Genomic DNA, 14,577 nt, shown 5'->3' on the forward strand with positions numbered 1-14,577 from the left:
CAGACACAGATCCCTTATAATCATTTGTTTTTTAATAGGTGAAATGACCATGAGCTTACTCTGGTATTATCGCCCTGAACATACAGAAACAGAGAAGAAAATACATCATATGGAGGATGAAATCTTTGCATCTAAACATAGAGATGTAAATAGTGTGGCATGCATTGAAGATAAATGCTATGTGCTTACATATTTAGAATACTGCAGGTATATTCTTCTTTTAAAATTTTTAATTTATCAGCTATAAAGCTATGTAAAAGAAATGCAGTGATGCTTTTAATTTTTTTTTTTTTCCATAATTGTAGGTATAGAAGGAAATGCAAATTGGCTGAGGATTGTACGATAACTCCGATATCCGTTGTACCTGATGGAGAAGAGTATCCCAGGAAAAAGAAACTTCCACCCATTAATGTATCACCAGACCTTGTTCTATTCTGTAGAAAAGTATATGATTATCGTCAGAAAAGATTACTTAAAAATCCCATTTTTTAATTTCTCATATATATCAATCTATATATATATGAATGATTACCATCTTGGTGATGTTTTTTGTCAGAGGACCAGTTTCTAGTAATTTATATGTGAGCAAAAGTGTGTAACCATTCATATGGTTGTATTGTGTATTGTGTATATATGTAACAGTTGTGGTCATTAATTTTGCTATGTTGATTATGATAAGAACTGATAATAGTTTAATGCAATTTGCATTTTATACCATGTTCTTCAGCTTAAAGTAATTTCTGACAATATTTTAATGTATTTCTTATTATATTTTTATAGATTTTTAATGTTTTAAATTATTTGGATGATTTAACTGTTATATTTTCTGGTGATTGTATGTACATTAAATTGAAACTATAATTTTTACTATTTAGATTGTATGGAATAGAAAATATAATTTTCTGAACTCCTATATTATTTTCGTCACATCGAAGGAAGCAGGGTTACATGTATGTATAAAATTTAAAAGAATAATTTTATAGTAATACATGGAGAAGTATGATTTTTATAGATTTCATTCTAAATTTGGTAGTGGCTGATGTATTCAGTAAACTTAATTGTTAGAGAATATGCTTTTTTAAAAAAATATTTTAGATTGTATAATTGTTAGAGAATTTGCTTTTTTTAAAATCATTTTAGATTGTATCTGAATAGAAAATTGTAGGATGTTTGACCAACAAATGAATGTTAAAAGAATTTTACGCTTTATAAAAGGAATAGTTATATATTCATATTTGATTTCCACATAGGAATGTTAAATTATTGTAAGTAAATCAATTGGCTTTTATATTTTTAATATTTTACTCTACTTATCTATTTAAACATGTAAGTTGATAATACTGTACATAAAAAAAGGCTGAAGCTGTTACCCAAATTATATTTATCATTAGATGCAGAATTTAATGACAGTTAAAAGTATGCCCTGCATTATACGTAAAAAGTATTATTAAATTTGAGATTTTAAATAATTTTTATCATTAAATTTAGTTGATAAAAAATTAGGTTTGTGTGGTAAAAATTAGGTAAAAAAAATGCTTTTAAAATATTTTCTTTAAAAGTATATAATACTTTTTCCTTATTCAATAATATAGTGAAGTCTACACAATAATGAGAAAATTAATTCTGTTAAGTCGTGTCTTTCAAATGTCACTGCCAGTTTAAGTAGAAATCCCATGCAATTCCTTTTTTGTAGCTGTCTAGTCTTTTTCTTGTACTGCAATTCTCACTCAAAAATAAAAACATTATTGCCTAGCTATTGTGTTTTAATTGATATGTCACTTCTTTGTATAGTTTATAATCTCTCTTAATTTTTTTACTTTTATCTTTAAATGCTAAAGACTAAAATTGTGTCTTCTGCGATTTCATGAAGATGGTAACAATCAATTTAATAGCACATTCCATCATTTTAAAAATATTTTTCATTGGCCTGCCTAAAAATATTAGCATATTTTAAAAGTACTGAGAGAATTAAGATGTATATTTTGTACAAGTTATTTCTTGGTAAATCTGACAGTGATATTTATATAATTTTTAACTTGATATTTGTATAATTTATCACCTTTCTGCACTTAACAGCCTGCTGTCTTTCATATTATTTTCAATATTCTTTATGTATATTTTTTAGCAGATATATTGCATCAGTTTGTCATGAGAACATTTGAGACAAACATCAGCTATTAATGAAGCTGAATTTTTTATCTCCTACCTTCAATAATATTAATTATATATGCTTTCTTGAATTATTGAATTCATCTCTACTAATCAATTATTTGTAAAAAAACTGTTTGAAATTTCACAGTGGATTATTTTCCTTTGATAATATGATACTAAAATTTTTCATAATTAAACTTTGTTGAATAAAGGCTTTTTACGGAAAGAATTTCCTAAAAGTGAATAAAAAATTAGAAGGGGGAAATTAATAAATTATTTTAAAAAAACTATTTTGCAATATAATAATTTCTGAGATCTCTCCATTTTAAATTAGTTCTTGTAGTAATTATTTTTAGAATTTAATGTGCTTGTTTTAAAGCAAAAGTTTTCTCACATTAAAATTAAAATACTGCACAAACTTGTTAACCTTGAAATTTAGCACTTGGAAGCCCGGATTTTGGATTTGTTTTATTATCTATTTCAAGTTTTGTAAAACTTTAATGAATTTTTGATTAATAAATTAAATGATTTCAAAGCAAGCAATGGCAACACTGTACGGGAAAAAAGCACTTTTATCTCCAGTGTGCAAGACTGTGTATTGGAAATTCTAAAGATATGCTGTTTTTGAATATTTTGTGATATTGCTGTTGAATTTTATGTGATTTAAGTGCTAAGAACATGATATTTAATGAATAAAGGTAACGCACAAAAAGTTTTAAAATTCTGTTTAAGGTGTAATACGAGGGCTATCCAGAAAGTAGATTACGTTTTGGAATAAAAAAATAAACAAAGTATAGGAAACAAATTTTATTATATACAGATGAAAGCCACACTCAAATACTACTTTTCTACATAGTCACCATACAAATTAAGGCATTTATCGTAGCGATGTACGAGCTTGGAAATTCCTTCGTCGAAAAATTCGGCCGCCTGCGCCTTCAACCACTTCGTTACCTCTTCTTGCCTTCCATCTTGCACAAAACTTGTGGTAACCAAGCTTTTCGCTGATGATTTCGTGCAACAAACTTCGCGAAATTTGTGGAAAACTCAAAGAAAGTTCCGTTATTGTGAAATTTCGATTTTCACGGACTTTAGCATCGACTTTTTCGAGAAGTTCGGCGGTCACTATGCTGGGTCTCCCACTTCGATCTTCGTCGTGAACATTGGTTCGGCCATTTTGAAATCTTATGACCCACTGACGCACTCCACCTTCAGTGATAATGTTGTCCCCATACACTTCACGAAGCTGCCGATAGATTTCTATCGGTTTACAGTTTTTTGCAGTCAGAAACCTTATTACTGAGCGCACCTCGCGGAATTTTCAATTAACGCAGACATTTCAAACCGTCACAGTATCTGAACGGAGCACAGCACGAACCTCTCACTAGCATGGCTAGATGCAGACTGAGCTGCGCAACGCTCTGACCCCAAGATGGCCGCGCTAGCCCCGCCCCTAGCGGACACAGACGGAAACGTAATCTACTTCCTGGATGGCCCTCGTATAAAAATCTGAAAGCTTTCAGAATTTTTTTAATAAAATTGTTGCGAATTAAACAATGAAACAGTTTCATATTTAAGTGATAATTATTTCATAGAGGCAGCTGTTGTGAGATCGCTATGTAACACATAGTTATAAGTAAAAAGTATTGTTAGTCCTGTTAATGCTGATTTGTAAGATAGAAAAAAAACTACTGATATTATTAACAGATAATTTTATTACTATTATTTAATCCCATTCCCTGAAGTAGGAGGTAAAAATGCTATTTTATAGATCTATGTGAAGAATATTTGAGATTAATAAAAAGTGAAGAGTATGTAGATTGAAAAGGTTGTAATGTGGCAAAAATTTTCTTGACAGGAATTTAACGTTATTTGCTGTTTAGAGAATGAGAAGCATGGTAAATTACTAGGTACATTTAAATATTTATATGAGTAGAAGTTTTTTGCCTTGAATTTTTTTACAAATATCATTAAGAATTTTGGAAATCATGTTAATAAAGTAAAAATTGAGAATTTGAGTTAGGTAGATTAATTGTTTAAGGCAAAGTGAATGAACAAATTAAAGCAAATGAACTTATGGATCTGATTCAGATCAGAGGGATTATTAAGAAGAAGGCAGAGCAACTCAAAGGCTATCTCCCTATACAGGACTTTTTAAGGGAACTCCATGTTACACATGGTAAGGGTATTCATGTTACATGTCGGAAAAACCAACTATGCCTCCAGCCCATTTGCCAGAATCTGAACCCAAGTCAAACTACCAGTGTTCAGTGACTTAATCGCTTGGTTGCTGGTACCCTGAAAATTAAGGTAGGTAAATTAAAACTAGTCTAATTAAAGAAATTAAGAAACATTTAAAGAAATGGTCTCATTTCTGTCTATTTGTTTTACTTTTTATGCTGTATTAAAATTGAGAAGTTACTAAAAGAGAAAATGAGTAATATTACTAGAAATAGTAATCATTTATGAACATTTCAAATGCTGTTCTTAATTTTATTACAAGAGGAACCTTAAAAACTGTTGCAATAAAAGTGATTTCTCTCCCTCCAAAATTGTCAGTGTATTAATAATAAAAAAGTTAAGACAAGAATTTATAGTAATTTTCTCTCGTTTGCTTTAAAGGAATATTTAAAAAATTAATTGCATTTTTATTAAAATCTTAGTACATTGATAACATGACATAAAATACAGTGTGTTACAATGCAACACACTCAGATTATGACTCACAAACATGTATTTCACTATACTTTGCATATGTTTTATGAATGTGATTTTTTGGGGGGGGGAAATGAATAGACTGTGAATCCTAAAGTCTTTTTTCTTCTAATATTTCTTCATCTGTGATATTCTGTATAAATATAAACAAGATATTTTATTATTTGATAAATTGCATAAATTATTTAGTATGTGTTGCATTTAACTGAGTTGGTAGATATGTGTGCAGTGGGATTGAGAAATAGATTTTGTTCATGTGTTATATTTCTCCCTTTATAAATTGAATTTATATTTAGCATTGTGTTATCATATTTATAAATTAGTTTGTCAATGTATTAAAGATTCTTACCAATTAAATATAAGAAAAATGAGGGAGCATGTATAGCAGCTCTCTCAAATTATGCTTAAAATATTATAGGAATATATTTCAAAATTATTTAACCAAAAAATTTTATAAAGTTTCCAAATTTTGAAAATTATTAATTGTAATTGTAAAGGATTCCCATATGAATGATGTTGCACAGTTTTGCTCAAAGGAGGAAAATATAAATGTTATATACTATTCTGATTCTCTGTTTAGCTTAGCCAATGGTATAGTGTCAATTTTGAATTAGATTATTTGTAATGATAGAAATAATCTGCTTCCACTGTGTTGTTTGTTTTAATTAAGTATAAAAAAATTTAAGAATCAGTATAATATTTATGTGTTTGTTTAAGAAATAGATTTTTTAAATATTATGAAAGCAATAATAAATGTTATTTTTTAAAATTTACAATTTTAAAAATAAATGGCAAAATATGGTAAAATTAAAAATCTAAATTTATTAATGCTTAATAAATAATTTTTAAAGCATCATTATGACCTTATGATTACTGCTTGTAATCATCATGAAGATAAAATTCAAAATTATCAGCTTTTAAAAATGTGAATGGTTTTTTTGACAAAGTCCCGAAGTATCAACTTTTACTTATTTATTAATAAATTTAGATTTTTAATTTTCAATGATAATTTTTTACATGGGAACATGGGGGGAATTAAATAAATTTTCATTATTGTTCATGGTAATTCTTGTAATGTCTCACATTTTTATTCCTTTAATAATGTATTATTACAATTGAAAATATAATTAGTGAATTATCTGTTGTATTTGCTTAAAGAATTTATCTTAATTTTGTTCATAATTTACATAGCAAAATACGAAATGCACTATAAACAGATCCATTATGTTAATACAGTTGATGCTTATTGTAAAGACACCTTAAGTCCTATGGGAAAAAGAGTCCTGAGAAATGATTTCTTTAGCAAAAATAGATTTAATATACTCTCGTATATGGAGGACTTTATGTATCTGTCATTTTAATGGAATAGTCGCTGTAACAAGTGGTTATTATAGTGAGCATCCAGTGGCGTAGCTAGGGTGGGGCAAGGGGGGACATCTGTCCCCTGGCGCAGCATCCAGACAGTGCCAAATTGATGCTATGAAATTTTTTAATTAAAAGTTTTCCATTCTTGGCACACAGAAAGGGGTGCAAATTCTTCAGTTGTCCCCAGGCACTGGAATCCTAGCTATGCCACTGTGAGCATCAACTGTATATCATTAATCTGACTGTTGAAAATAGCTGCTACTTGATTTGTGACAATCTTTCCAAATCATACAAAATTATTTTACTTCAGGAAATTACATTTTGAAATATGAATTTTCTTCTTCTTCATTGCTAAATAAAGCATTTTTGGATAGAGCACTGTATTATAAATAGATTTATGCAACTTTAAAAAAAAATGTCTTTGTGATATGAGAAGCTTATAATTTATTCAATAGATAAAATCTGTGTAAAACTACCCTTACAGCAAATTTTGCAATTAATTTAACAGAAATGCACATTTAATTCAATAGAAGCTTGATCTTTTAGAATACATATATAGTGCATTTCAGAATACAACATAACATATTTCTACCACTTTTTATTCATGAAAGATTACCTTTTATTTTTTTAGATTTTTTTAATTCTATATAAAAACTATATATTGTTTTTGTTCATACTTTAACTATGAACATTTTTTCATATCATGTTTATATTAAAATAGTTATCTCATTAAAATGAAACAACTTAGAAATCTATAACTATGCCATTGGGTTTTGTGTATAGCATTAAACTTTTAATAGTCTTTTCCTCCTTAAAATTTTTGCTACGTTTATTTGCTGCCTGATAATCATTCTTATTTCATTGTTACTTTGCTATTTAATAAAAAAAGATATATATTTTCCTATAAGATGTTGCAATCATCTATAAAAATATGTTATTTATTCCTGTGAGGATGTAATTACTGTTTTGTTTCATTAATTTTAATGGTTTTGGCATTTTTGCTGTGGTAGATAAAGACGAACAAAATAGTGTATATATTATCCAAGTTATTTTAGTTAATTTATAGGATCATGTAAGCTTTGAACTAGCTAAGTTATTTATTTAAAGGTAAAAAATGGTGATTTAAAGAATGTTCTTTTTAATGTGATGAGCTGTAATTATTACTGCATTTTCATGTTTTTTTTTTTTTTTTTTTTTTTTTTTTTCTTTTTTTCCCCACCATCATAATTCTAGTATTTGTTTTTAAGTTTTGTTTGAGTCAAAGTATTTTCTTTACATCATACATATATATATAAACACACATACATTTACTTTTAATTTTCCCGTAGTTGTAATTTAGAACTTTGGGGTATGTTTAATTTGAAGACTGTAAATATACTTGAGTATATTTGCAATCTACTTCGTACTTGAGTATTAATTTTTATTCTTGTGCATTTTTAAAAGAAGATACTAGATGCTTTCTATTTAATATTTTCTTTAATTGTTAAAAAATGCAGGGTTCTTTTTAGTTATTTTTTAATTTATTATGCTCTCTATATGCACATTACATGAGTCATTTTTGGGGTACATGTGCTTCTATCTATGCAAACATTTTATCGTCATTCTTTGTGTTCTTTTTAATTTAAAAGATGTGTTTTATTCCTTATTATACTAAGTGTTGTGGGCATGTGTATAGGATATAACAGTTATTAACTTTATAGTCTATGAAAAGTGTTTATTTAATTCAAATCAGGGAATGAAATTATTCCTTGTGCAGAATGTGTGAACAGTTTACCTAAAATTGTTGGTAAATGGTTTTCAATTATGTATATTTGTGGCATTTAACTTGATAACAATTGCAATAACAAGAAAGATAATTTATTTTGCAGTACTTAATGAGGAGGACTTGGATCCCAAATTAGTTTTATTGTTGTTTCAATGAACTTACCTTTAATCATGTGAATTATTGTGATTTACATTTAATGATGCTCAATTAGAGAACAAAAGTAATAACAATATAGTTATTCATTGAACTTTAAAATTGCATAGTAATAATTCTATGCAGTAATATTACTTATGTTACAGATTGTTTTAAAAGTGAAACTAAACATCTATGTACTACTTAGTTACAGTGAATTAATGGTATATAACTTGCAAGAAAATATGTTCTTAGAAATGATAAAACTGATTGTATTTCAAGACCTTTTTTGTGTGGAATTATTTAGTTTGCTACTTAAATTATGTGAAAAAAGAAGTAATTAATTGGTTTATACTTAAAATAAAAATACATAAAAAAATCAGAATGCATCCTGTAATTTTAATAGATGCCACAGAGATGTGTAAATGAAAATAGTTTCATTTATTTGTTATTTATTTGTGTGTATTATATAGTTTGCATTGACTTTTCCTGTATTTATGACTGTGTCATAGTGTGAAATAGTTTAGGTCATAAATTTGATCATGCTGAAACAAGTCCTGTTATATCCAAAATTTTATTAATGTATTCTGTTAAAAGAAAAAAAAATATCCATAATTTTTCCTGTATAAATTTGTTTTACTATCAGATCAATCAGTATTTGCTTTTCACTGGTTCAAACGGGTATTCCAAAAAAAAAAAAAAAAAAAAAAAAACTAAATATAATTTAATTATTTTTTCCATTGTCTTCCAAAAATGTGTAACTTATTGTGCTTCATGTATCGCTTTTTGTGTGAAGAAAAGCATTCTGTATGAAATTTTCATAGGAAAACAATAAAAAAGTTTTGCTATTGTTTTTTTTTTTTTTTTAAGTTAATCAAACATTAGTACAATAAGAAAGAAAAATCACTTAATTTTTAATATTTTATGTAAGTTTATTCTTATATTTTATTAAACTATATTGTGTGGCTTCTTTGGGGAAAATAACTGGTAAAAATATCCACTGTTGTACAATTTACAATTTATTGATGTAATCAGTTCCAAAAACAGTTAATGAAGTTGAAAAACAGGGGAAGGTAATTTTGCTGCAGTTAATACATGTTTCTTATAGCTAGACAGACATTTTATTAGCAAATTATGCCAAAAGAAAGTATCAGAACATAGTTACTAGCCTATGGAAATCAAAAGGATTACTTAATATGAAAACCTTGATATCCTTGCAAAAAATAACTTGAAATAGTTCTCAAAGCTATGGGATAAGGTTTGTGCATTAATGTTATCATATAAAGATTTCAGATTTATTTGGACAACAATAATAGCATTAAAATGCAGTTTGGTCCTTCAGTTGAGGCACTGCAATACATTGATTGAAAACCGCTGAGGAAGTGTTTCATTAAACTGCAGTACAAAACAAATGTACAGATAGCTAAGCACTAAGTGCTGGAACTAATCAAGTGTAAAATAAAAAGTTATTTTAATGATTTTTATTTTATGAATTTTTCATTAATGATTTTTAAATACCAAAACTTATCCTTTTTGGGAAAAGGAATATTTATAAATTTATATATGTTATTTCTACAGCCTTTTTACAGAGCAGTTTGAGTAAAACTGACCCTTCCATTCATATTACATTTACATCACAGTAATATAACATGAAAGTTGACTTTTATCAATACCTTTGTAGCATCTGTGACAAATGTTCTGAATGGTAATCAAGCTGATGGAATGGCTGATAAAGACATCAATAGACTAAGGTTTTTTGCAAAAGTTATCCAACACTGTACTTACTAAAAAAATTAGATCTCTTTTCGATTATGGCAGGGCGGGATTAACCACTAAGCAAAATAAGCACATGCTAAAAGGGCATCCACTTGAGAGGGGAACCAAAGAAATTTCCTGTTTAATCATAAAAATGGTGTAATTAATGTAAAGTTTAAAGAAATATACTAAATTACCCATTTATATATTTATTTATTTTATTTTTCTCACAAATTTCTCTGAATACCAAATTTAGAGCAGAAAGTAGTACTATGATAGTATGAGCAGTAAATAAAAAACTAAAGAAGGATCCTTCCCCTTGGAAAAGCAGTGAAGACCACTCCGTCTAACCTTAAAATGCTGTCAAGTCACTTTGCTTCAATGTCACTTTGGTCAGTATTGACTGCTTTCTTTTACCATTACCTAATACAAATTGAAAGCAGAACAGCTGCGTAAAAACGACAACTTCAGTGTTGATTCGGGAGAAATAACGAGTTAAAACATGTTGTAATACACCAAAGATCTCTGAAATTTATTTGTTTATCATCTATTTTAATAAATTGCTGTTAAAGTAAACATTTTAAGCTATTTTCGAATAATTGCTTTTCTATGTCAAATCATTTCAGATTAAAAGTGATATAATGAAACAATAATATGGATTACAGATAAGGAATATGAAAAGTTTATATTTTTGCTTATAATTACACTACCTTAAAATTCTGAAGAAAATTTTAATTATCGTTTTTCATGGAAAAGATTTTTAAAATGCCTGGCAATCTGAGATCATCTGTTATCATACTTTTTAAAAAATATTTTGTCATGTTATTGCATTATACCGATGTTCGTAATCTATAAAGAAAGATGCAAGTCTTCTGTTATGTTCATCTTTTTAACTCCGTATACTGAAGCATACGAAGGCTATCCACCTATAAGGAGGGATGTTTTCATGGAGGACTTTCTAAGAAGATTTGGTCCATATATACTTAATATGAAAAAACTGTAAAAACAGGCATCCAGCCAGCCATTCGCTGGGATGTAAGTATAGATTTATCATTTGTTAAATATGCAGCCTTGTGTACAATTGTAGTTTTTTGATTACGAGTGTTTATTTATGTGTTAAATTCAAGATGATAGCATACATAAAATTTAAAATCGATTTGCTTCAAGACTTTAGTTTTAGTTCAGCCCGTTGCCATGATTTATCTTTGATGTCCTATGTATCAGCATGCAAAATCAAGAGAATTTACAAACTATATTTATTTTTACGAAAAGTATTGAGCCAAACATACTAATTATGCCGTCAAAGAATTATGCAAATGTTGAGAGTGAAATACGTAAGCGTATACATGCATGTCTGCGAAGCTGTGATTCTGAAGGGGATACAAGTGCACAAAAGGTTTTTGGCAATTTGTGTGCTCGTACTCCTTCATGACACTTGCTGAGTTTCTTGCAAGAGTTGGCTAAATTTTATAGGGTATTAAGTAAAATGAGTAGCCATGAACATACGGATGATTGAATGAAGATGCATTCATACTGGTCAAACATCTCACTCCAAATGTGTAGTATCATCTCCAAATTTAGTATTTTATTTATTTTTTATGAGTAAAAATGTTTCCTAAATATTATAAGAATAAGGATCAGATGAACGTAAAAAAAGTTAAGATTTCATAAATTTTGCAAAATTTATCTTTTTTAATTTAAAAATGCCAAAACAAATACTTGCGTCATTCTAAACATTTTTGCAAACAGTAGTATATATCTATGGCAGCGGTTCTCAACCTTTTGACTAATGTGTACCACCTAAACAAAAATTGAAAACTTTTAGTACCACCACTACTCTTGAACAAAGCTCAGATCGCATAAATTTAGGAGTGTTAAGAGAAAAAAACTTTTTGATCCCCGGCTGAGCAAAGTTGACTCAGCCTTTCATCCCTTGGGTTGATAAAATGAGTACCAAGTTTGCTTGGGGTCTAAACACTGGGGAGGGGGGCCTGCGACAAGCTGACCAATTATTCAGGGCATATGCTTAACACACCCTGGGGCCCATGGTAAAAAAAAGCAGATTTTGAGTGTTCCACCACTGATTTTAGTTTTTAGTGACCAAGGACTGCAAAAATACAGATTGTGTAAGAACTTTTGAGGATGCGGTGTATGCAGAGAAGTTATTTTAAATTCAGGAAAAGCCTCCACTTTTTGTTGTTGTATAGAACTTTCTCAATATAATGCCTAATGATAAATAGGATTCCCGTTTAGATATTGTTATGAATTTTTTATAGATGTAAATAATTTTAGTGAAGTTATATATATGTATAAAATTATAGTATCTTTTGTAAACTATCTACTAATAAGTATTTGGACACCTGTGATAGAAAAACAAAATTTACTCAGATTCAATAGCTAGTAGAGCTTCCACGAGCACCAGTTACAGCCTCAACCCTCCAGGGCAGGCTTTCCACAAGTCCTTGTATGATGGCTATTGGAATTTTTTTCAACTTGGCTTGGAGAAGACATGTTAGTTCCTTCACAGTTATTGGACAATTGATTGCACCCCTTAATTTGGCGATCTAACTCATCCTACAGGTTCTAGATAGCGTTCAGGTGTGAGCTTTGAGCAAGTCAGTCCATTCGGTTAACCCCTTTGTCTTCATACCAATCCATGGGAGACCTTGCAGCATAACAGCTGGCGATGTCGTCTTGAAAGTAACATAGGTCCAACCAGTATAAACTACCACAACGTAGGAAGCACACTATCATGCAAAATAGTTTGGCAGATATTGGGTTCAGTTAACCATGAATTTGGACCAAATTTCAGTTCATACCAAGAGAAACACCTGCAGATCATAATTCCACTTCCGACAAAGTTTATTGTGGGCACTATTCATTCTAGCAGGAGGCGCCACACAAAGACCCTGCCATCCAAGTGGTAGAGGGTGAATCTTGATTCCTAGGTCCAGAAAACTTGTTTCCGATAATCGATGGTCCACTGTCAGTGTGCTTTTTATCATCGAAACATTGTAGTTGGACTTTTTGACCAAAGGTTTATGGGCAGCAGCACGGCCACGAAAACTAAGCAGTTGTGCTTTCTTACGAATGGTATTTATCGAAACAACATTCCCGGTTGCCTGTTGAAATTCCTGGAGTATGTGGGACATTGGTAGGGTGTGGTTATTCCGTATTTCTGTGGACATCACCTGCTGGTCCGTCTCCCAGTTTCGTGGTCTGCCGATTCAAATACATTCTGTTAATCACCACTCACCTTCCACTTCTGAATCACATAGGACACTTTCAAATTTGGTTAATTCAGTTCACTAGATGTGCCCCTTAAGGATCAAACATTTTTGTGATGCCAATGATTACACCTTTCTCGAAATTCTGCACTGCGTGGCATCTTGCATGCCACTAATGCCAATGCTGTTTTCTATATGATATTTAATGGTGGAAGGCATGATGCATATCAGGACCGCAGATATCGGAATTTGCATGGGTGTCCAAATATTTTTTAGTAGATAGTGTATAACAAACGTAGCATGAAATGCCTCCAAGAGTGAAGCTTTGCTGGAAGAATAATATTATAGGGGTAAGTCCATTTAACATTGAGATAAATGGATATCTCGCCAATGCCAAGCCTGCAATGTTACTAGCAACTAATTTTTGTGGCCAAACTTGGCAACATATTGGTCCAATTCCTGTATGACTATAATTTGTCTGATTCCTATATGTAACTGTAACTGCTTTCCAGCAATTTTGAGAAATCGAAGGAAAATTTCTCAGCAGCTGGGAGAAAACTAGTCTTTTGACTGCAGACAGCATCAGTTCTGTTTTATTTCTGAGTACTTAGAGATCGCTGCTGTTTAAATGCGCTTTGCATTAGTTGACTTTAGCGTTCATAGTTTGAAGTGGGTAACTACTGGTTGTGCTGTGTACTTAGAGCTATACGAGTATTTTTGTGAAAAGTTCCAGAATTGTAAAGCGTCTCTTTTGGAAGAATAAATTACATCAAGCTATCATAGGTTCTGTGAGCATTCAATCCATTATGAACCCATACGTATGTAAATAACTAAATCTTATTAACCCATTCAACATAAATGATTTCAAGTAACAAGTAAAATATACCATATTCCTCCCTCCCGAACACTTTAGCACTAGGTTCTAAAAATTTTAAAAATATTTATGCAATTTTTTCTCTTCCTTAGTGCATTCAAACAAGCTCGTCTAAATTTTAAAATAAATTTGCCTATATAGCGACTGTTTCCATTTTACTAACAAAGACAAATCCTTGACAAAATGACTACCTGCACGTCACGCCAAACCTTTCCATTCTAGCTGTTGAACTTTAAGACAGCCTAATACAAAAACAGACCCATTACAATGAAGCAAATATGAATTGACATTTAGTCTTAAGATTTCACAAAGTCAGCTGCACATTAAACTTCTCTAATTATTTATGGGAGATTTGTAGCAGAGACAACAATAAGAATGCCTGAGATTCAAGTTACAGAAGTAGAAATGAAGATACATTATCAGATATTGTTATGTATTCTTATTACAATGTAGGTTTCTTTTAAAGAAACATGATAGTTACCTGTAATTTATTCATGACTATTTTTCATTTATTATATTTTTACTGTAGTGTAACCCTTCGGAAATTAAATTATTCACATAATTTTCTTCTTTGGACGACAAAATTAGTAAAA

At 29.8% G+C, this 14,577-nt stretch overlaps 1 protein-coding gene across 1 annotated transcript in view; it reads left to right on the forward strand.

The window, feature by feature from the left end:
* LOC118202270 (uncharacterized) overlaps positions 1-8,978 on the forward strand; it is a 96,171-nt gene extending 87,193 nt beyond the window's left edge. The window contains exons 5-6 of the mRNA XM_085815038.1: positions 39-207; positions 306-8,978. Of these exons, the coding sequence (XP_085671164.1) occupies positions 39-207; positions 306-492 (356 nt within the window). The 3' untranslated portion in view covers positions 493-8,978. The remainder of the gene's footprint in view (positions 1-38; positions 208-305) is intronic.
* The last annotated feature ends 5,599 nt before the right edge of the window (positions 8,979-14,577 follow it).

This window comes from Stegodyphus dumicola, chromosome 4 (assembly GCF_044657685.1).
Source record: "Stegodyphus dumicola isolate Sdum_Otavi_A_Nest chromosome 4, ASM4465768v1".
NCBI lineage: Eukaryota > Metazoa > Arthropoda > Arachnida > Araneae > Eresidae > Stegodyphus > Stegodyphus dumicola.